At 45.3% G+C, this 21028-nt stretch overlaps 1 protein-coding gene across 3 annotated transcripts in view; it reads left to right on the top strand.

The window, feature by feature from the left end:
- Kif13a (kinesin family member 13A) overlaps positions 1-21028 on the top strand; it is a 181939-nt gene that overhangs the window by 142113 nt on the left and 18798 nt on the right. For all 3 annotated transcript variants that reach the window (XM_029468210.1, XM_021179807.2, XM_029468211.1), the window contains exons 23-34: positions 1121-1272; positions 3613-3745; positions 4850-4996; positions 9080-9118; positions 10755-10854; positions 12610-12736; positions 14358-14413; positions 16218-16342; positions 16979-17155; positions 18341-18433; positions 18570-18722; positions 20493-20570. In XM_029468210.1, the coding sequence (XP_029324070.1) occupies positions 1121-1272; positions 3613-3745; positions 4850-4996; positions 9080-9118; positions 10755-10854; positions 12610-12736; positions 14358-14413; positions 16218-16342; positions 16979-17155; positions 18341-18433; positions 18570-18722; positions 20493-20570 (1380 nt within the window). The remainder of the gene's footprint in view (positions 1-1120; positions 1273-3612; positions 3746-4849; positions 4997-9079; positions 9119-10754; positions 10855-12609; positions 12737-14357; positions 14414-16217; positions 16343-16978; positions 17156-18340; positions 18434-18569; positions 18723-20492; positions 20571-21028) is intronic.

Genomic DNA, 21028 nt, shown 5'->3' with positions numbered 1-21028 from the left:
ACACTCACACACACACACACACACACACACACACACACACACACACACACTTCTGTTGTTGTTTTCCCAATACTCTTTTAAATTGTCCACATTCCTTCTTTTTATCCACTGGGCTGTTTACATCAGTAAGACAAAGGCAAGATTTTAACTGTGTGCTGTTTAACAACTGTTTAAATACATAGGGATCTCAAAGCCCCTGGGTTAGTGTGTGATTTTAGAAGCTGTTGGATTTTTGGTTTTTGTCTTTTTTAAAGATTTATTTATTTTATGAATATGAGTGCATTGTTGCTATCTTCAGACACACCAGAAGAGGGCATCGGATGGTTATGAGCCACCATGTGGTGGCTGGGAATTGAACTCAGAACCTCTGGAAGAGCAGTCAGTGCTCTTAACCACTGAGCCATCTCTCCAGCCCTGGATTTTTGGTTTGTTTGTTTGTTTGTTTGTTTTACTTCTAAAGTATGTAGCTTGGACTAATTGACCGTCACATTTCTTTTCCTTCTAAAATTCTGGGTCTGTCTCCAGATGAAATAAGAAAGTAGGTAGTATAAAGTTCAGCCAACATAATCGCTGTTTCTGGAAATGAGTCAGGCAGAACTGCACCTGAGACTCCGCTCGGGCGCCCCAGGAGGCCCATGGCAAGGAAAGTGGCTTGGCTTTGAGCCTGCGGAATGTTCCGGGTGACCTGCCACCGTTCTCAGGGAACTCTGCAAATCTGCACCATTGTAGGTTGGTTTTGTAGAGTGAGAAATTGCAGTGAGACACTCAGGGGCAAGAGCCTACACCATGGAGGAATCAGATAGTTGGAGTCCCTTACTCAGTAAGTCTCCAAGTGCAGCAAGGGTCACCTGGAGTTCAGAGTGGCTCATGGGAAATGACCGTGAGCCAACGGAAGAGAACGTAAATCCTGGCTTTGCACCAAAAGCCAGAAGTTGGAATTCAGACAAGTTGCTTTCTTCATTAGACCCAAGTCACCTCCTAGGCTTCCAGATCTAACACCCTGTGGCCCTTCATACTTTTCTACAAAGACAGAAAAGATGGGGTTTACGTTTGCGAGCAGGTAAGTGGGTACCACTATGTCTGACTCTCAGTGTGCTCTCCTGCCTTCTGCTTGTCCCAGGACTACGTGGTGACTGTCACAGAAGAGTTCCTGGAGTTCATTTCTGATGGTGCGCTGGCGATTGAAGTGTGGGGCCACAGGTGTGCTGGGAACGGAAGCCCCATCTGGGAGGTGGACTCGCTCCATGCGAAGACAAGGACCTTGCATGACAGGTGTGTTCTTGCTGTGAGCATGAGACCCAGGAGTCAGGACCAGCTCGTGACCATAAGTGAGATGACAGGCTTCAAATCCTGGGGCTTCGAACAAGTGGCTCATCCTTTGAGGCCATTTCCTCCTTTTTAAATTAGAATTCAAGGAGGAGCAGGCAAGCATCAAAAAACACTGTGCAAAGTGAGTCACGGCAACAGGAAACTGAAATAAATGTTGTTTATATGGGAAAAAAATTCTTTATTTCACTTTACATCATACACAAAAATTGCTATAAGACAATCATATATTGATTTTTAAAGTTCTTATTACATTATATGTGTGTGTGTGTGTGTATGTATCTGTGTGTGTCTATGTATCTGTTTGTGTGTGTCTGTGTGTGTGTCTTTGCATCCCAGTGTGTGTCTGTGTACTCACAGGTAGAGGTCAAAGGATACCTTGCAGGAGTCTGTTACCAACTTCTACCATGTGGTTCCCAGGACTTGAATTCAGGTTATCTGGGTTGAAGGCACACCTCTTTACCTACAGGGCTATCTGGTTGACCCAAATCACAAATTTAAATGCGAAGCAAAACCCTATAAAACTGGCAGAAGAAAATAGGATATCTTTTTTTTGTTGGTTTTTTTGTTTTGTTTTGTTTTGTTTTTTACGAGACAGGGTTTCTCTGTGTAGCCCTGGCTGTCCTGGAACTCACTCTGTAGACCAGGCTGGCCTCGAACTCAGAGATCCACCTGCCTCTGCCTGCCTCCCGAATGCTGGAATTAAAGGCGTGTGTGTGTGTGTGTGTGTGTGTGTGTGTGTGTGTATACATACATCTTTTGTTTGTTTTTGGTTGGTTGGTTTTTTTTGTTTTTTTTTGTTTTTGTTTTTGTTTTTTTTTTGAGACATGATTTGGCTATCTTTTGAGTTGGCCTCATTCATGGCAGTCTCCTGCCTCAACCTCCCAAGTTTAAAGTTATGGGTATGAACCAACATGCCCTGAGTTTTTGTCATCGTGGTTGTTTTAAGCAAGTGCTCAAAACTTGACCCATTTGGCCTCAGACTTGGAATGCCCCTGCCTCAGCTAGTACTAGGATTACTGGCATACACCATGCTTCCTTTACAGCTTTGAGATCATCTCAGGTTCTCAGGCCATGATAGCAAGAGTTAAGGAAAACTTCCATGTAGAACTTAGTCTACATTAAACGCACAGTATAAAAATAAACAAGCAACCACAAGATAAGATTCCTAATGTCTTTATCTTTTTTATAGCATTTCTAGAGACTGAGCGTAGGTCTTTCCGCATGCAAGGCAAGGGCTCTCCCATCAATCCCCAGCTCCAGCCCTAAAATGGGCTGTTTCATATAAAGTTGATCATTTGCCTCTTCTGGGACCCAGCAATGCACACCTAGGTGCTTACTGGAGAGAGATGAAGATTTAAGTCCACAAATAGTGTTCATGGCAACTTTACCAGTATATCCAGTGTCCCAGGAAGCCCAGGTATCTTTCAGCAGATGAGTAAGAAAATTACTAGATTATTCATCCAAGAACATATTAGTCAAATTTTAAAAATAAAAAAATTGGTCCGGTAGTGGTGGTGATGCAGTGCATGACTTTGATCCCAACACTCGGGAGGCAGAGGCAGTGGATCTCTGTGAGTTCAAGGCCAGCCTAGTCTGTAGAATGAGTTCTAGGACAGCCAGGGCTATACAGAGAAACTGTCTTGAAAAACCAAGATAGATAGATGGATGGGTGGGTAGATGGATGGATGGATGGATGGATAGATAGACAGACAGACAGACAGAAAGACAGATAGACGTATGCCATCTGTTTGTCTATCTGTCTGTCTATCTATCTATCTATCTATCTATCTATTGGGCTAAGCATATGGGGCCCTGCATAGTGGCTTATGCCTTTATGAGTCACAGCATTCAGGAAACAGGCAACAGATAACTGTGAGTTCAAGGCAAGCTAAGGCTATCTAGAGAGACCCTGTCAGAAAAAGAAAGAACCATTCATCCATTGTGTCATGCAATATAAACCAGACTCAAGAGTCCATACCACATGGTTTTGTTTTTAGGACATTTTAAAACAGGCAGAGCTAACTTGAGTTTGCCAAAGCCCCTGGGATTCTACACCCAATCTGTGTCCGTCACTTAAATGTAAGGTCTGGTTTAGTTAAATAGCCTAAGAATCCATACCACAGGGTCTCTCGAGTGTGAAACCAGGAAGTAACCTGCGAGGCATCCCTGGCACAGCGCCTCCCTCTCAGTACGTGCTCAGTACGTGCTCAGTGGTTGGGTTTGTGACTGTTGTTCGTGGTGCCCCTGGATGATACATTGCTTGCTGGGATGTGGTTTCTGCAGGTGGAATGAAGTGACCCGGAGAATAGAGGTGTGGATCTCCATTCTGGAGCTGAACGAGCTCGGGGATTATGCCGCTGTGGAGCTTCACCAGGCGAAAGACGTCAACACCGGCGGCGTCTTCCAACTCAGACAGGTATGAAGTTTGTCTGAGGGTTTCCACTGCAGTGAAGGGACACCATAACCAAGGCAGCTCCTACAAAGGCGAACAATTCATTGGTGCTGGCTTACAGTTCCAGAGGTTCAGTCCATTATCATCGTGGCAGTGTGTGGGCAGACATGATGCTGGGGAAGCCAAGAGTTCTACGTCCTACATACTGATCTGAAGGCAGCCAGGAGGAGCCTGTGTCACACTGGCCATGACCTCAAAACCCCGCCTCCACAATGACACATTTCCTCTAACAAGGCCACACTTCCTATTCGTGTCACTTCCCATGGGCTAAGCATATTCAAAGTACCAAGAAGTATTTCTTGGGTTTTTTTTGTTTTTCTTTACTTTTTTTTTTTAAGATTTATTTATTTTATGTATGTGAGTACACTATAGCAGTACCAATGGTTGTGAGCCTTCATATGGTTGTTGGGAATTGAATTTTTAGGACCTCTGCTCTCTCTGGTCGGCCTGCTCACTCAGTCCCTGCTTGTTCTGGCCCAGAGATTTATTTATTATTATACATACATACACTGTAGCTGTCTTCTGACATACCAGAACAGGGCGTTAGATCTCATTACAAGTGGTTGTAAACCACCATGTGGTTGCTGGGATTTGAACTCAGGACTTCTGGAAGAGCAGTCAGTGCTCTTACCCACTGAGCCATCTCGCCAGCCCCCTGTTTATTTTTTTTTATTAGATATTTTCCTTATTTACGTTTCAAATGTTATCCACCACGAAGTCTTTTAATGGTTTGTTTTTCATGTCTCTTCTCTACTCCACTCTTTTTTTGTTGTTTTGGTCTGGTTTGGTTTTTTATGGTTTTTCAAGACAGGGTTTTTCTATATAGCTTTGGCTGTTCTGGAACTCACTCAGTAGACCTGGCTGGCCTCGAAATCAGAAATCCACCTGCCTCTGCCTCCCGAGTGTTGGGATTAAAGGCGTACGCCACCATGCCCGGCTCTACTCCACTCTTAGAGTTCCTGAGAATACCCTAATTATTTGTATGTCTGTTCTCAAACCATTTCCCCTTGTTTCCTTCCTCTGTCCCCATCCCTATTCCTGGCATCTTCTCTGCCTTCACCTCTGCAGGGTCACTCCCGTAGAGTGCAGGTCACAGTGAAACCTGTACAGCACTCAGGGACACTGCCACTCATGGTTGAAGCCATCCTATCAGTATCCATTGGCTGCGTGACCGCCAGGTCCACAAAGCTGCAGAGAGGGCTGGACAGTTACCAGGTAAGACACGGGTCTGAAGTACTATGTACCGGAGTCTGTCTGGGGGTGTAGCTTGCTTGGAGAGTGCTTACCGAGCTGGAATCTATACCCAGTATTTTAGAAATTGTTATATTTTTTTTAATTTTAAAAAAGATCAAGGGATTACAGCGATGGCTCATTGGTTAAGAATGCATACTGCTCTTACAGAGGACCCAAACTCAATTCTCAACACCTATGCTAGATAGCCCATAACCACCTGTAACTCCAGCTCCTGTGGGGTCTAACACCTTCTGGCCTCCAAGGGCTCCTGCACATACATACACGTATCTACACTCAGACATATATACATACACATGTTTAAAAATACAATATATCAATTAGAAAATGAATAATTAAAATCAGTGCAGACAAAAATTGATGTACAATAGAAATCCTATTTGGGTGGACAAGAACCTGGACTGTGCACCTTCCTCCGGGTCTTATCTCCAACTGTTGTGTTTCCCTGGATAGAATGCTGTGTTTGACTAGAGTGGTTAGTAAGGTTCACTTCTCAGCACTCTAGTGGTCACCTGCTTTGAGCTGCTTCCATTTTAGACCCTGCCCAGAATATGTGAATGTTACCGCTGCCCCAATCCTCTTGCACTGGTACCAGAAAATTGTTCCTGTATACCATCACATTAAACCAATCTTACTGCTCTCTTTTTGTTACTATAAAAACTATGCACGGGGGCTGGAGATATGGCTCAGCGGTTGAAAGCACCGGCTGCTATTCCAGAGGTCCTGAGTTCAATTCCCAGCAACCACATGGTTGCTCGCAACCATCTGTAATTGGATCCGATGCCCTTTTCTGGTCTGTCTGAAGACAGCTTCAGTGTACTCATATAGATAAAATAAATAAATCTTTAAAAAAAAATAACCCTAGGCACATGATCCCTTTGCCCGTTAAATCTCCATCTCTGAAGTCCATTGTTCTCATTAAGAAATGAAAAGATGCTGGGTATGGTGTGACGTGCCTGTCATCCCAGCACTTGGAACGTGGAGGTTCCTTCTCAACTGCAGCTACATAGTTTGGGGCTAGCCTGAGCTACATGAGATACTGGAGGGTGGGCAGTGCAGAAAGCTAGTCTGTATTTATCCCAGGAGAATAAACTCTTTCTACTATGGTTTGGACAAATGTATGGGATCCAAAGGACTGGGCACAATTGGACTGGGGTCCCCTCTTGTCACACGTGATAAAGAACATCTCTCTGACTTGCAAGAAAATATCTCTCTCTGTTTTTCTAAGGAGTCTGGGTACCAGCTCAGCCGATCCTGACAAAAGGTTATCTTCTACTATGGTTTCTCTTTGGTTTTGTGGTTGGTGTTGGGACAGATTTTCTGAGAGCTGGAGATCATTCAGAGTCCTGGGGCTTTGTTAGACTCTGCCCTCTTCCCTTTCTACCAAACATCTCTGCAGCTCAGGGTCTAATGCGCCCTTCAGATAGAACAAAGGATGAGGAGATGGGGTCGGGGGTCTGAGGCACTTCTCTACCAAGCTTGTGTGTTTATAGCCTATGAGTAAGGAATTAAACTGTGCTTATCCATGCTCTAGGGCATAGCCAGTCCCTCCCAGAGCCAGTGACTCCTAGAGTGGCCACAGGAGTGGGTAGTTGGGTTGAGCACAAGACTCAGAGTCAGGAGACCCAGGTCCTCCATCCTCTTCCTGGTTCACTTAAACACCGAATTCTTCCTTGTCTAAAATGATGACGTGGACTCTATTTCTCAGAGTTTCTTCCTGCAGTAAAACTGTGGCTCCGTCCACCTCCAGTGTCAGATAAAACATGGAGTTCAGGTAACTTAAGCTTTGACTTCCACAAAGAAAACCATCAGCTTTGCTAAACTGTCCCGATTTCGAGAGTTTTATAAGAATTCTTTGCAGTTTTTAAATTATTTCACATTAAGTGTATGGCTGTTCTGATTATGTGTGTGTCTGTGCAGCACGGTGTGCCTGGTGCCCTTGGAAGCCAGAAAAAGATTCTTGAATCACCTTTTGAATGCTGAGAATCAAACCTGGGTCCTCTGGAAGAACAACCAGTGTTCTTAACCACTGAGCCATGTCTCTAGCCCTTGTTTATAGTTTTAAAAATAGCTTTACCTATTGAGTTAAAACTGATTTAGGGTGGGGATGGTGGAGGGAGCTGGGCATAGTGGTGTACACCTCTGGAGAGCAGAAGCATTCAGATTTCTCATGTAAATTCAAGGCTGGCCTGGTCTACACATTGAATTCCAGGCAAGCTGGGGGGATGTAGAGAGGCCCTGTCTTAAAAAATAAACAACAACAAAAGAACTGATGTTTTGTTAAAAATGTGGATTTGAAAGAATGAACTGTAGCCCCGGTGCTGCAGGTATCTTAAGAGCATCCTTTCCTAGGCTGGATGGTAAGACACATGCTTATGATAAACATGTGTGAGATCCTGGCCTCAGTCCTCCGCACCTCAAGAGAAAAGCTGGTGTTAGTCACACAGAATCAAGCTGTGGTCATGTTCCTTCCCTTACCATGTTCAAGGTCATATCTAGAGACTGCCGTGGGCTCCGTACTTTACGAGCTTGCTTGCTGAAGCCACTGCACTGTACAACAATGTTGTTGCCTGAAAGCTCAGGCTAGGTTTGGGCTGATGAAATTAGCTTTTTAGTCTAAAATGTGATGCTAGGTTATAGTTATCTGTTCTTTGGCACAAAGAAAATCAGTCCATGATAAATTCTTTCAGCCTTCAGCTACCTCTTAATACATTCATCTTGGAACTGCTAGTGATAATATAACATACTTTAAAAGACATATATTCTGAAGTGTGCATGGGAAAATGACTGTTACTACATTTTAATGACTCTAATATTTTCTCATGCCACTAAAAAAAAAAGGTTGTTATAAGTTTAAATAAAAGATTTCACTGGGCATAGCAAAACATTCCTGTTATCCCAGAATTTGGAAGACAGAGGCAAGGGGACCAGTGTGTAAGTTCAAGGCTAACCTGGTCTACATAGTAAGTTCCAGTCCAACCAAGGCTGCATAGTGAGACCCAGTCTCTAATGTGATGATAATAATGATGAAGAGGAAGAGGGGAGGAAGGGGAAGAAGAAGGAAGAGGAGGAGGAGGAGCAGCAGCAGCAATCATCATCATCATCATCCAGGATTTCTGTAGTTTCCTTTCTAAGGAAAATTGTCTCTACCCAAACTCTTGGTTTCAGCTTGGTTCTTTATCTTGCCTAATGTTTTTACCAAAATTGTTACTTTGGTTAATTATTGTGAAAGTCAGCCATGCCTTTGGGGCAGTTGTGGTCCAGCCACCATGGACACTGATAGCAGGTACATTCCAGTGGCTTAGCTGCCCCTGCAGGCACCAGCATAGAACATTGTGTGCCCTTAGTCTCAGATCCCCAGGCATTCCTGTGGCAACTTCATCCCTGAGTGATGGACTCCAAGGAATGGCTGCTGGGGATGGAGACTAGAGTCCCAGCTTCTGTCCTGAGTGGCCACCAACTGTAAGAACCTTGGATTCACTGTTTCATCCTGTAGGGTCTCAGTGAGAAGAGAATCTCTAAGTGGGCACAGTAGGTTTTCTGTCTTGCTAAGATCATCCCAAACTTCACCCATGACAGCCTGCCTGGAATACATGTCACCCATGACAGCAGCACAAGGGCTGGCCCAGTGAAGTCACTTTCAATCCTTTTTTAAGAGAATTTTCTTTTAAAATATTTGTTTTCCTTACTTTAAAAAAAAAAAATTCTTAGGGTGTTAAAAATGATTCAGTGGGAAAGGCACTTGCTTCCAAGCTCACAACCTGAGTGTGAGCCCACACAGAACCCACACTTACAGACAGACAGACAGACACACAGGGACAGACAGATAACAGAAGACAGACTGAGAGAGAGACATAAAGACAGACAGACACAGAGACAGACAGACAGACAGAGGAATTTAATCCTTCCTAATCTTTTGGGATTCAGTGAAATGCTTTATGGTGCTAATGTTGTGTGAGGCCTCCACTGTAATGTGTTAAATTATTCTCCCCGTGCTGTTTGAGAGAACGAAATGCATGTCCTTTCTGTTTATGTTTTCCCCACCAGAGAGATGAGGAGGACGGCGGTGATATGGATAGTTATCAGGTATTGCCACCGCCGTCAATCCCGTGCATGGGGCACAGCTCTCGCTAATCATCAGCCTTCGCAAAGCAGAGGCCAGGGAGGTGGGGACAGGGCCACAGAGTGAGAGCGTGGGGTTTCTCACTTGCTTTTGGTTTGCTTCGTATGTGATCAAGGACACAATATTATTCTCCCGATTTTCCAGTTCCAAATCTGTAAGCAGATGCTGCACTGTTCACTCTGCCGGTGGCTCCAGTGCCCAGCTAGTAGAGCCTTGCCGAGCGAGACTGTATGGCTGTATTACAATGAATGACCTCAAAAAGCACACTGCTTCCTGTTCACAGCCTTCTGGTCCACTCTTGTCTGTCCTCCATAAAGTCCACTTTGCCTCTCCCTTCTGGAAGATGAACGTTACTCTGAATGCCATTTGACCTTTAAAAAGCACTTTTATTGGGCACCAGGCTTGGAGACTACGTACAGACCTTCGTTTTGTTTTATTAACCAGTTTCCCCTCGTTGGGGTCAAGCTTAGTTCACCATGTTGAGAGTTTAAATAGCAGCTTTCTCTTGTTGGACGTGGAGAAGAGGTGGGTGAGCAGATGTGACATAGATAATATACCCAGTCAGCTTCAGCTAGCCCGGCAACCACAGAGGATGGTGGGGAAGTGGTCAAAGCAGTTGGCTGAGAGATGAAAGTTTCAGGCATGATTTCCCAGTCTTTGTACTGCTTTCCCACTCGGGTGGAAAGAACAGGTTCTCGGTGAGCCTTCCTGTGTGCCGGCTGTGGGGACTCTGCAGGCACGGCTTCTGAGTTCCGTCTGTCTCCTCTTACTATCAGGATGTCCTCCTTAGAGTTAGGCCAAGGAGAATCAGGGATAAACTGATGAGTTTTTCCTTCCCTACTTAAAATTTTACTAAAAAAATGGCTGAAAGTGGACAAAACCAGACCTTGCAGGGAGAAGGTCAGCATCCTCTCGGGTCTCAGCTGTGCCACCAACTAACACCTTCCAGCTTTGGGCATGCTTCCTGCCGTGTTCACAGTGCAGTCCGGCAGCTGCTTCTGGGATCTCTTCTAGCATGGCTTCATGCATGGGAGGTATTTGATTATCCTTGTGGTGACGGTTGGCTGTGAAATCTTTGTAGCGAGTTCTGAAGGTTTTCTGCTGACCTCATTGCCTTTTGGGGGGGGGGGAAATCATGTATTAATAATAAGGCTATTGAACTGTGAACTCCATAAATGCCTGTCACTCCCTACCTACCATTTGATGTTCTGCGCTTTGGGCTTTGCTTATGGTATCCTGCTTGAAATCACACGTCTTTCAGTGAATTGCTACCATACAAATGCACACCGGCATGGCTGTGCATACACATAGCAAAAAATCATCCCGCAGTGTAAGTCTTCCTGTTTTAGCTTCCTTTGAGCCTGTCTTGTCTTCCAGTGTAACTTCTGAAGATCCAGGGACTCTGGTTTCTGGGTACCAGCATCCTTGGTCAGCATGGAACATTGAACCTCTGCTTTTTCACATATCAATTAATCACTGTGACATTCAATGGCTTTTCCTAATGAAAAGTTCCCCAATCTATTTAAATGTCTTCTTTAAACAAAACAAGCCATCATCTTCATGTTCTATAGAGAAAAAAATCTTCCCTCTTGTTGTCAGGAAGAAGACTTGAATTGTGTAAGAGAGAGATGGTCCGATGCACTCATTAAACGACGGGAATACTTAGACGAACAGATCAAAAAAGTCAGCAATAAAAAAGGTATGTGATGGGGTTCACAAGATGGCTCAGCAGGTGACGGGGCTTGCCACCAAGCCTGGCAACAGGAGTTCAATCCCCAGAGCCCAACTGGTAGAAGGTGGGAACTGACTCATAGCCTATCATGTGCACATGTGCTATGATGTGCTTGTCCCATCCCCCACACTAAATAAATGTAAAAAAAAAAAAAAAAATATATATATATATATATATATATATGGGAATAAACTCTTCCAGGAGTAGGGTTTTTTCAGTATTTTATAGTAGCCAAGAGGAAGAAAAAAAATGAAAAAAGAATCCTTGTGAGCCAAGTGTGTGGTAGCTTATTCCTTTAATCCCAGCTTTTTGGGAGACAGAGGCAGGTAGATCTCTGTGAGCTGAAGGTGATCCTGGTCTCCATAGTGAGTTCCAAACCAGCCAAGGCTGCATAATGAAACCCCTGTCTTCAATGAATGAATGACCAAGCCAACCTTGTGCTCTGGCTTTGATTTCATGGTCACTCATGGTATCAATTCATGTGCATGCTGCTCCATGTCATGTCGATAAAATTCTCCTTGGAAAACCATTCTTAGCTCAGTGAGTGGCATATAGTTATATTTGTGTGCCTTGTCCACTGATGAAAATTCAGTGAGTGTACCTAGGTGTCTTAGTCAGGGTTTCTATTCCTGGACAAAACATCATGACCAAGAAGCAAGTTGGGGAGGAAAGGGTTTATTCAGTTTACACTTCCACATTGCTGTTCATCACCAAGGAAGTCAGGACTGGAACTCAAGCAGGTCAGGAAGCAGGAGCTGATGCAGAGGCCATGGAGGGATGTTCTTTACTGGCTTGCTTCCCCTGGCTTGCTCAGCCTGCTCTCTTATAGAACCCAAGACTACCAGCCCAGAGATGGTCCCACCCACAAGGGGCCTTTCCCCTTGATCACTAATTGAGAAAATGCCTTATAGGTGGATCTCATGTAGGCATTTCCCCAACTGAAACTCCTTTCTCTATGATAACTCCAGCCTGTATCAAGTTGACACAAAACTAGCCAGTACACTAGGCAACCCCAGAATTGAGTTAGGAGCATGAAGGTTTAAAAACGTATCCAGTAAATCCTTTTCACGATGAACATGAAGGAAAATAAGAGTTTTACAGAGCGAGGTATCTGAGACTTTGAAATCGTCTATCTTTGTAACATGGCCACACCACACCCAGTAATGAACTGGGACATTCTAGCAAGTGTGTAAAGTAGATATGGTGTGTATTTCTATCCCCCCCCCACCTCAGATACAGCTCAAGTAACCCCCTACACACATACATTTATACACAGAGACACATATACACACACCCAATTTCAACACACACATCCACACACACTCTCACTCACACATAACACTCACATACACAGACGCATTAACACACACCCGCATTCAACACACACAAATATACACACACAGACACACATACTCTCACTCACACATAACACTCACATACACAGACACACACTCACACAGATACACTCACACATATATACACACATACATATACACACACACTCACACTTACGCACCTCCTCGTCACTGCCCCTGTTCTGTGCATTTCTTCTGACCTCTGCTCCCTGGAGCTGGTGCCCCATCCTATCTCAGGCTTTCTTCTGGAACATGATAGACATATAAACCATTCCAGACATCCCAGAGTGAAAATCTAGCTGTGTTAAATGTGGCAGTTGCCCTTTCTCTTGCTGGCTGTTAGTCATGATCTCCTGTCACTCTACAGAGAAAACAGAAGATGACATGGAGCGGGAAGCCAGGCTGGTGGAGCAGTGGGTGGGGCTGACAGAGGAGAGGAATGCTGTGCTGGTGCCCGCCCCTGGCAGCGGAATCCCCGGGGCACCTGCTGACTGGTAAGGCCGCCCACCCTTCTCTGTGCAGGGCTGGCAGGGTGCTGGGCATTGCCTGTGACCAGAGCGTGCAGATAGCTTTTCAGGATCAACTAGCTGCAGCTGAGGGAAGGGCCGCCCTTCTCCAGATGACTCTTCTCTTTATAACTTCTCTGTCTCGGGGAACTCCTTCCAAAGGCCACCTGACTGGGAATAAAGTTCCATCTACATTCCCCTGTTCTTTTGCATAAACAACTTGGATCCTGTGTCCTACCTCTAGACTGAGAAGGAGGTGTCAGGACATACCAGAAGAACACAGGAAATCCATCCTGTTTGCCCTGGCCTGTGCTTAATGTGACAGTGACCAGTATTAATGTGACAGTGCGATGTTTCTCCTGCTTCCTAAGCCTGGGACACTTTTCCAGTTCCTCAGGCTGTGGTGACCCCAACCATAACATTATCTCATTGCTACTTCATGACTGTAGTTTTGCTACGGTTAAGGATCGTAAGGTGGGTGTTTTTGGAGATAGAGGTTTGCCATGGGGGTCGAGACCCACGGGTTGAGAACCACTGCTATAGAGTAAGCACTGAAGCATGATGGGATAGGTCAGTGACCTGAGCACCCAGCCAGTACTTGGTCTGCTCCTAAGAAACAGCCTGTTGTCTGTCCTCCAGTCTAGAATGAAACACATGGCCTGGCTATAGTGTCCAGCTTCAGCCCTTGTTTGTTTCGAGTGGGTACGGAGTTAGGGTCTCGCATATCCCCTGTAGCCTCAAACTTGATAGGTAACCAAGGATGGCCTTAAACCTCTGATCCCTCTGCCTCCACCTCCCAAGGGCTGGAGTTGTGGGTATTCACCACCACACCCATTTTATACGGCTCTGGAGATTTCATCCAGGGCTCTGTGCGAGCTAGGCCAGTCCTCTGCCAACTTAGCCGCGGCCTCTTAGTTGTGTTTCCCAGACTCCTTTCTGCCTTTAATCCTGATATGTAAGGGGGGCTGTTTGTGTACTGTCGTGAGACTTAGAGAGAATACATAAAGAGGTTTGCTCACTTCATATAGCATGTATATTATAGTGCATATTGTACATCTACAGTACCTCTCGTGCATACTTATTTAATGGTAGCTAATTCTCATTCTCACAGCAGAATCATGCCCTAAACAGTCACTTATATAATATAGGGATGGCAACCTTATCCCTTACTTGATGCCCTGTCTTTCTGTTGGAGGTGGGCTCTACAGGTTCCCTCTCCCCACTGTAGGGCATCTCATCTAAGGTCCCTCCCTTTGAGTCTTGAGAGTCTCTCACCTCCCAGGTCTCTGGTATATTCTGAAGGATTCTCTCACCTCCTACTTCCCAAAGTTGCCGGTTCCCATTCTTTTTGCAGGCCCTCAGGGCTTCAGTCCTTTTCCTCCACCCAATACCTGATCATGTCCCCTCTTCCTCTCCCTGTTCCCTTACCCATCCAGGTCCCTCTCTCCCTCCCACCTTGTGATTGCCTTGTTCTCCCTCCCAAGTGGAACTGAGGTGTCCTCACTTGGGCCCTTCGGCTTGTTAACTTTTTTGGGTTCTGTGGACTTTATTAATCAGCAGAATACATAACACACTTATTCTTACGATTAAATTTTGCTGTTGAATTTAGGGTCCCACCTCCTGGCATGGAAACACACATCCCAGTTCTCTTCCTGGATCTGAACGGTAAGTAGACAGGCACTCACCCATCCCACGATTGTCGAACTCAGCTAAGATCGTTGTCTCCTCAGACTTGGGGTATTTTGGTGCATAAATTGCTTTGGCAGCTACTGATAAGACAAACTAGGTGACAGTGTGGCTTTGGTCACATGTATCAGCATGGCACATGGTTACATGTTCACATGCTCACACGAAGCAGCCAGGACTTTGAAAACAGGAACACAAAGCGTGTGGTCTGATATATCACTGATATATCATATTTAACCAGAGATTCTGTATCATGCTTGACAAGGGCTAAGGGATTGCATGTCTGCCTAGTGCCCTCAGCCCTCAACCCCCAGCAGTTTAGGGACCATAAATGACCGTGCTCTCACCTTGAACTGAGCGTATAGCTCAATAATGAATCACTAGCCCAGCATACATAAGCCCATAAGTTCAGACTATTCTCCACCACCACGCCATACAGTTTTGAGGTCTGGCATCCTCCAAGCTACTTGAGAAGCCAAGACAAAGAAGATAAAAGCTTCAGGCCAGCCAGGGTAACTTAGAATCTGTCTCACAGTAAAAGTGTCTGTGTTTATGTGTGGGGGTGGGGTCCAGTGTAGCTCCGCAGGTAGAAGCACGTGCACAGGAGCCCGACTACCTGAGCTTGACCCCAGATGTTGCCCAGCAGGAGAGAACTAACTTCCAAGAGCTGTCCATGAGCCTGCAAGTAGAAAGTAGCCTTCGTGTAAATAAATAAGCTCTTAAAGGGACAGGTTAGGTATTTAGCTTGGTGGTAGAGCAGTTGCCTAGTGGGCTCAGCCTCCAAGGCTGAGAGGGTAACAGTTGCTCTTGAATGTGGCAGGGGCAGTGGTCTTCAGGGTGCGTTAGAAGCGAAGTCCAGCCTGTATGAACTCTTAGGTAGAATTTACAGGTGGGAAAGAAAGCAGGCATGGTAGCACCCACTTTTAATCCCAGCACTCAGGAGGCAGAGGGAGGTGGATCTCTAGCAGTTTGAGGCCTGCCTGGTCTGCATAGTGAATTCCAGGATTGCATAGACCTTGTCACAAAAATAAATGGATGGATAGATGATAGATAGATAGATAGATAGATAGATAGATAGGTGCATTTAATATGAGTTTAAGTAAGACAGTAAACTTAATATTTGAAACTAGAAAAAAAATCTACATGTTTAGGGAATGTATTTGGGTAGTTCGAGGGTAATAAGACTACACATGGAAGATGCTCTATCTTATAGGGAGCTCCCAAGGGAACTTTTTGACTAATGTGGTTGTATTTTAAAACAATAATAGCTATTGAGAATCTTTGAGAATCTATTTCAGTTTCAGGATATGAAATAAAAGAATAGACAAAACCATGAGTATGCTTTGTCTACCTTATGTGTATCTCGAGGCTGAGGTGGAGTTCAGTGATGGAGCGTCTTTAACCTGCATAAGTTTGAATTCAGTCTCTGAACCATCACAATTATATAAATCATAGTGTGTGAAGTAAAGGGGGTGGGGCAGGGGCTAGAAGAAGAAATCTCAAGGTAGGATGTGGAAGAGAGGGTACTGGACTACATGTCACGTGACATGTCATGTGACATGACAGGAGGAGGCGGGGAGGGGGAACCAATAAGCAGGCTCACGGGATAAAATGCTATCATGAAACCCATTGATTTTTAGGCTGATTTTTTTTTCAACTAATAAAAAAACAATAAAGTACAACGTGGAAAAATAAATTTAAAAGGCATATTTTCCAATGTCACTATTGCTTAAAAGCTGAGTTTCTTTGCTCTGTTTTCATCCCGTGCCTTGACCTTGGTCAGCGGATGACCTCAGTGCCAATGAGCAGCTGGTGGGCCCCCATGCGTCCGGTGTGAACTCCATCCTGCCCAAGGAACACGGCAGTCAGTTTTTCTACCTGCCCATCATAAAGCACAGTGATGACGAGGTAACTTACCCTGGGCTCTCTCGGGGTCTTCACATGAGCGCAGGAGCCCCACCAGCCTGATAAACAGCTGTGGTCAGCTCTGGGAGAAGGGGATGCAGGGCATTGAACAAATACCACCATTCCAAAGAGACAAAGGAAGACATCTGTTTGACAACAGCAAGTAGGGCTGTCTTAGTCAGGGTTTCTATTCCTGCACAGACATCGTGACCAAGAAGCAAGTTGGGGAGGAAAGGGTTTATTCGGCTTACACTTCCATATTGCTGTTCATCACCAAGGAAGTCAGGACTGGAACTCAAGCAGGTCAGGAAGCAGGAGCTGATGCAGAGGCCATGGAGGGATGTTCTTTANTGGCTTGCTTCCCCTGGNTTGCTCAGCCTGCTCTCTTATAGAACCAAGTCTACTAGCCCAGGGATGGTCCCACCCACAAGGGGCCTTTCCCCCTTGATCACTAATTGGGAAAATGCCTTACAGTTGGATCTCATGGAGGCATTTCCTCAACTGAAGCTCCCTTTTCTGTGATAACTCCAGCTGTGTCAAGTTGACACAAAACTAGCCAGTACAAGGGTTGATTGTCTTTCTCTGGGATGTCCACCTGAGGAGGCTTACTTCTGTCCCCCAACTTTCTGCTACTCCAAGGTTTCAGCCACAGCCTCGTGGGACTCCTCTGTGCACGACTCTCTTCACCTGAATCGGGTCACACCACAGAATGAAAGGGTCTACCTGATTGTGAAGACGACCGTGCAGCTCAGCCACCCGGCCGCCATGGAGTTAGTGCTGCGGAAGCGGATCGCTGCCAATATTTATAACAAGCAGGTAGTGATGGGACTGACTGGCCATACAGCATCCAAGGGCACAGTCTGTCTCCTCTGTCACGTCATGTTTTGTAACCTTGGTAGACAGCAGTGACCATGGTGGCCAGATGTAGACCGCAGAAGGAAACGCTAGCCCCAGACTCTAATCTTATCACATTCACTGGTTGGGATATCCAGTCTTTGGGGCTCAGCAGTTAAGAGCCCTCGCTGCCCATGTAGAGAATTTGCTTCCCAGCACCCGTGTCAGGTGACTTACATCCAGCTCCAGGGGCTCTGACGGCCCCTTCTGTCCTCCTCAGGTACTCCACCCATGTGCACACACTCACACATAGACAGACACACATACAAATAAAATGAACCTTTTCTTGAAAAAGAACTACAATATTTGCAGGCAGCAGCTATAGCTAACTGTACTGGTAGCAGCTGCTATGAGAGGCCCAGTCATGTCAATGGCAAGGCAGATTTCTATTGCTTTGCCAAACTCCACGATAGAGGCGCTGTCTACAAAACTGACCTCTCAGTGTCCTTCACACTGTCCTAGGACAGCTGAATAAAGTGCCCCTGAGTGCTGGGACGAAAGGTGTGCATCACTACACCAAGTGGGGACAAGGTGTTTTAAAAGAGAGGTTTATCACTTTTATATATCTTTTTTGCACTTGGGTACTGTGAGGCCTGTGTGTGGAGGTCAGAGGTCAGTAGGCACCTCCCACAATGTGGGTCCCAGGGATCAAACTCCCGATGCCTCTATTCACACAGCCATCTTGCCAACCAGAGTCGGATTTCTAGGTTTAATGTTTGGTTTAGTTTGTTTGTTTGTTTGTTTGTTTGTTTGTTTTCTTCCCTTTTCTTTTTCTTTTCTTTATTTAGTAAGTTACTTGAGACAGGGTCTCATTCAGTAGCGCAGCCTTGGCCTCAAGCCAGTACATTCAGTGTGTGACCTGATGAGCTTTGAAATGGAAAAAGCATCCTCCTGCCTCAACCTCTCACATCCTGGGATTTTTAGATGTGAACCACCATGCCCAGCTTTTTTAAGTTCAGGGGTTTTGTTTTTTGCTTTTTTCTGTTTTGTTGAAAATATCTATTCTATTTGAATAATTTATAATACTTTTCCAGTTTGCAGAATATGAAGTATTCGTCTTAGATTTGTCACACAGTTTAACCCAGCTTGCCTTTCCTTTTCTACCAGAGTTTCACCCAGAGTTTGAAGAGACGAATATCACTGATCAATATATGTTACTCCTGCGGCGTGACCTATGAGATAGTATCCAATATCCCAAAGGTAACACCTGCTGCTGTTTCAGATGCCAGTGTGCCAGTGTAAGGGGAGCGGCAGCTCTCAATGCTTTGAGAGCATGTGGAGACACTTCCGGAAACACCATTCACAGAAAAACAGTCGCCTCCTTTCTGTGCCTTAGGCGACCGAGGAGATTGAGGACCGGGAAACCCTGGCCCTGCTGGCAGCGCGGAGTGAGAACGAGGGCACTTTGGATGGGGAGACGTACATCGAGAAGTACACGCGGGGCGTGCTGCAGGTGGAGAACATCCTGAGCCTGGAGCGGCTCCGGCAGGTGAGTAGCTGACTGTCTAGTCCTGAGGATGCCATTGCCAGCTTTCCCCAGCTATGGGCAGAGATGAAGGAGACACCTCGAGTTGCTCAGAGAAGGAGTGCGTGGGTAGCCATTTCCTCAGTGAAAGGACTCTGACAAGTGTGTGTATGTGTGTGTGTGTGTGTGTGTGTGTGTGTGTGTGTGTGTGTGGTACATGTAGGTGTTTGTGTGTTATGTGTTGTATGTATATAATCTGTGTTGTACATGTGTGGTGTTTGTGTATGTGGTATGGTGTATGTTGTATATATGTATTGAATGTACGTGTATGTTTGTGTATGTTGTATGTGTATGTGCTGTGAGTGGGGGGCGTGTCTGTGTGTGTGTGTGTGTGTCTCTCTCTCTGTGGTACCTATGTGTGTTTTGTGTGTGATGTATATATGTTCTACATGTGTCAGTTTGTGTGTAATGTGTTGTATGTGTATAGTGTATATTGTACATGTGTATTGTCTGTATATGTGGGGTGTGTTGTACATGTGTGTTGAGTTTATGTGTATGTGTATTGTAAGTGTGTGAGCTTTGAGGTGTGTGGGTGTATGATGTGTGTTGTATGTGTTTGTTTCTTTGTTTTGATAAAAGGATCTTGTCCTGGAGACCTGCCTGCATTAGGACTCAATATGTATACTAGTTGGGTCTCCTCCTCCTAGTTGGCTGTCCTCCTGCCTCTGCTCTCAAGTGCTGGATTATCCATCTGTATTGCCACACTAAGCCCCCAAGTACTATGTTCAAACGATGTAAGTACATTCATTATATGACTTAATGGTCAAGATTACCTTGTGTGGAAGTTCTGTTGTAACTCCTTTTTCCAAAGAGAAAATTGAGGCCAGAAGAAGTTACCCAGCAAGGCAGTGGCCTATAGCCCAAATAGATGGGCTCCAAAATCCTTATGTTAAGCCATATTTTGTTACTTTATTCTTAATATTTAGGTATATAAGTTGCCAGACCGATGTGTGGTTTAAAGTAACTCATCAGAGTCGCTGGTGTGCTTGCCCAGCATGCTTGAGAACCTGGGTCTGAACTCTACATGGTGGTCATGTACACTTGTAATCCCAGCATGTTCGAGGTGGAGGCAGGAGGCTCAGAAGTTCAGTTATTTTGGGCTACATGAGTCCAAGCCTGACCTAGGCTGCATGAGATCCTCCATATTAGGAAATAATAATAATAAGAAGAGGGCGTCAGATCCCATTACGGATGGTTGTGAGCCACCATGTGGTTGCTGGGAATTGAACTCAGGACCTCTAGAAGAGCAGCCAGTGCTCTTAACCACTGAGCCATCTCTCCAGTCCCTTGGTGTTTTTCAAAACAATCTCCTTTTAGTGTAGAACATACTGAAATCTGGACACACAAAAAAAAAAACCCAACAGCATCACCTCTGAGGGTGTTTTTCCTTCTTTTTCTGCACACTTGCATCAATTTATAGCATGTCTTCTGCTCAGCAGCTTTTCTGGTTTGTGTTTTGAATTTTTAATGTATTTGAAAGATTGGATCTTTTATCCTTCCTTCCTTCCTTCCTTTCTTCCTTTCTTCCTTTCTTTTTTGTTTTGTTGTTGTTGTTTTGAACACATTTGGTCGCAGTAACAGTCTTAGAAATATGGATTTCTCTGTGTGTAGCATTGAAGTGGTTTTTACATTTGTGCTTTCTGGATCTTCTAAAGTAAACACGTGTCTGTCCAGTTTATAGCCGTACGAGACAGTCTAGATAGCTGTTATCTCTGCTTTGCTGTGTATTTACAGGCTGTCACGGTGAAGGAAGCGCTCTCCACCAAAGCGAGGCACATTCGGAGAAGCCTCAGTACACCGAACGTTCACAATGTGAGTACACGCTGCCAGGGTCCGGCTGCTCATGGGACTTACTCCAAGATTTGGGGGTGGAGGATCTGAGATCACAGCGGGTTGGAGCTTACATGGTGGGAACAGAGTACACAGTACTAGAGAAGGGGCACCCCAAAGGGCAGAGCCTCTTCTAGCAGCAGGGAGGTGAAAGCAGATTAGTGTAAAGACCACTTTACAGCAGTGTCTTCCTGAGCGCAGCAGTGTGAAGGAAGACCCAGGACTGACCCCTTCCCTTCCTAACGTGAGGAATGGCCAAAACGTCACGTGGCATTCACTACCTGAACACGCGGCAGGTCACTCCTGAACACAATACAAACATTAGAAGCAGATAAGAAGAGGTTGGGGGCTGGTGAGATGGCTCAGTGGGTAAGAGCACCCGACTGCTCTTCCGAAGGTCCAGAGTTCAAATCCCAGCAACCACATGGTGGCTCACAACC

Source organism: Mus caroli, chromosome 13 (genome assembly GCF_900094665.2).
Source record: "Mus caroli chromosome 13, CAROLI_EIJ_v1.1, whole genome shotgun sequence".
NCBI classification, from domain to species: domain Eukaryota; kingdom Metazoa; phylum Chordata; class Mammalia; order Rodentia; family Muridae; genus Mus; species Mus caroli.
This window is presented reverse-complemented; position numbering and strand designations above follow the sequence as displayed.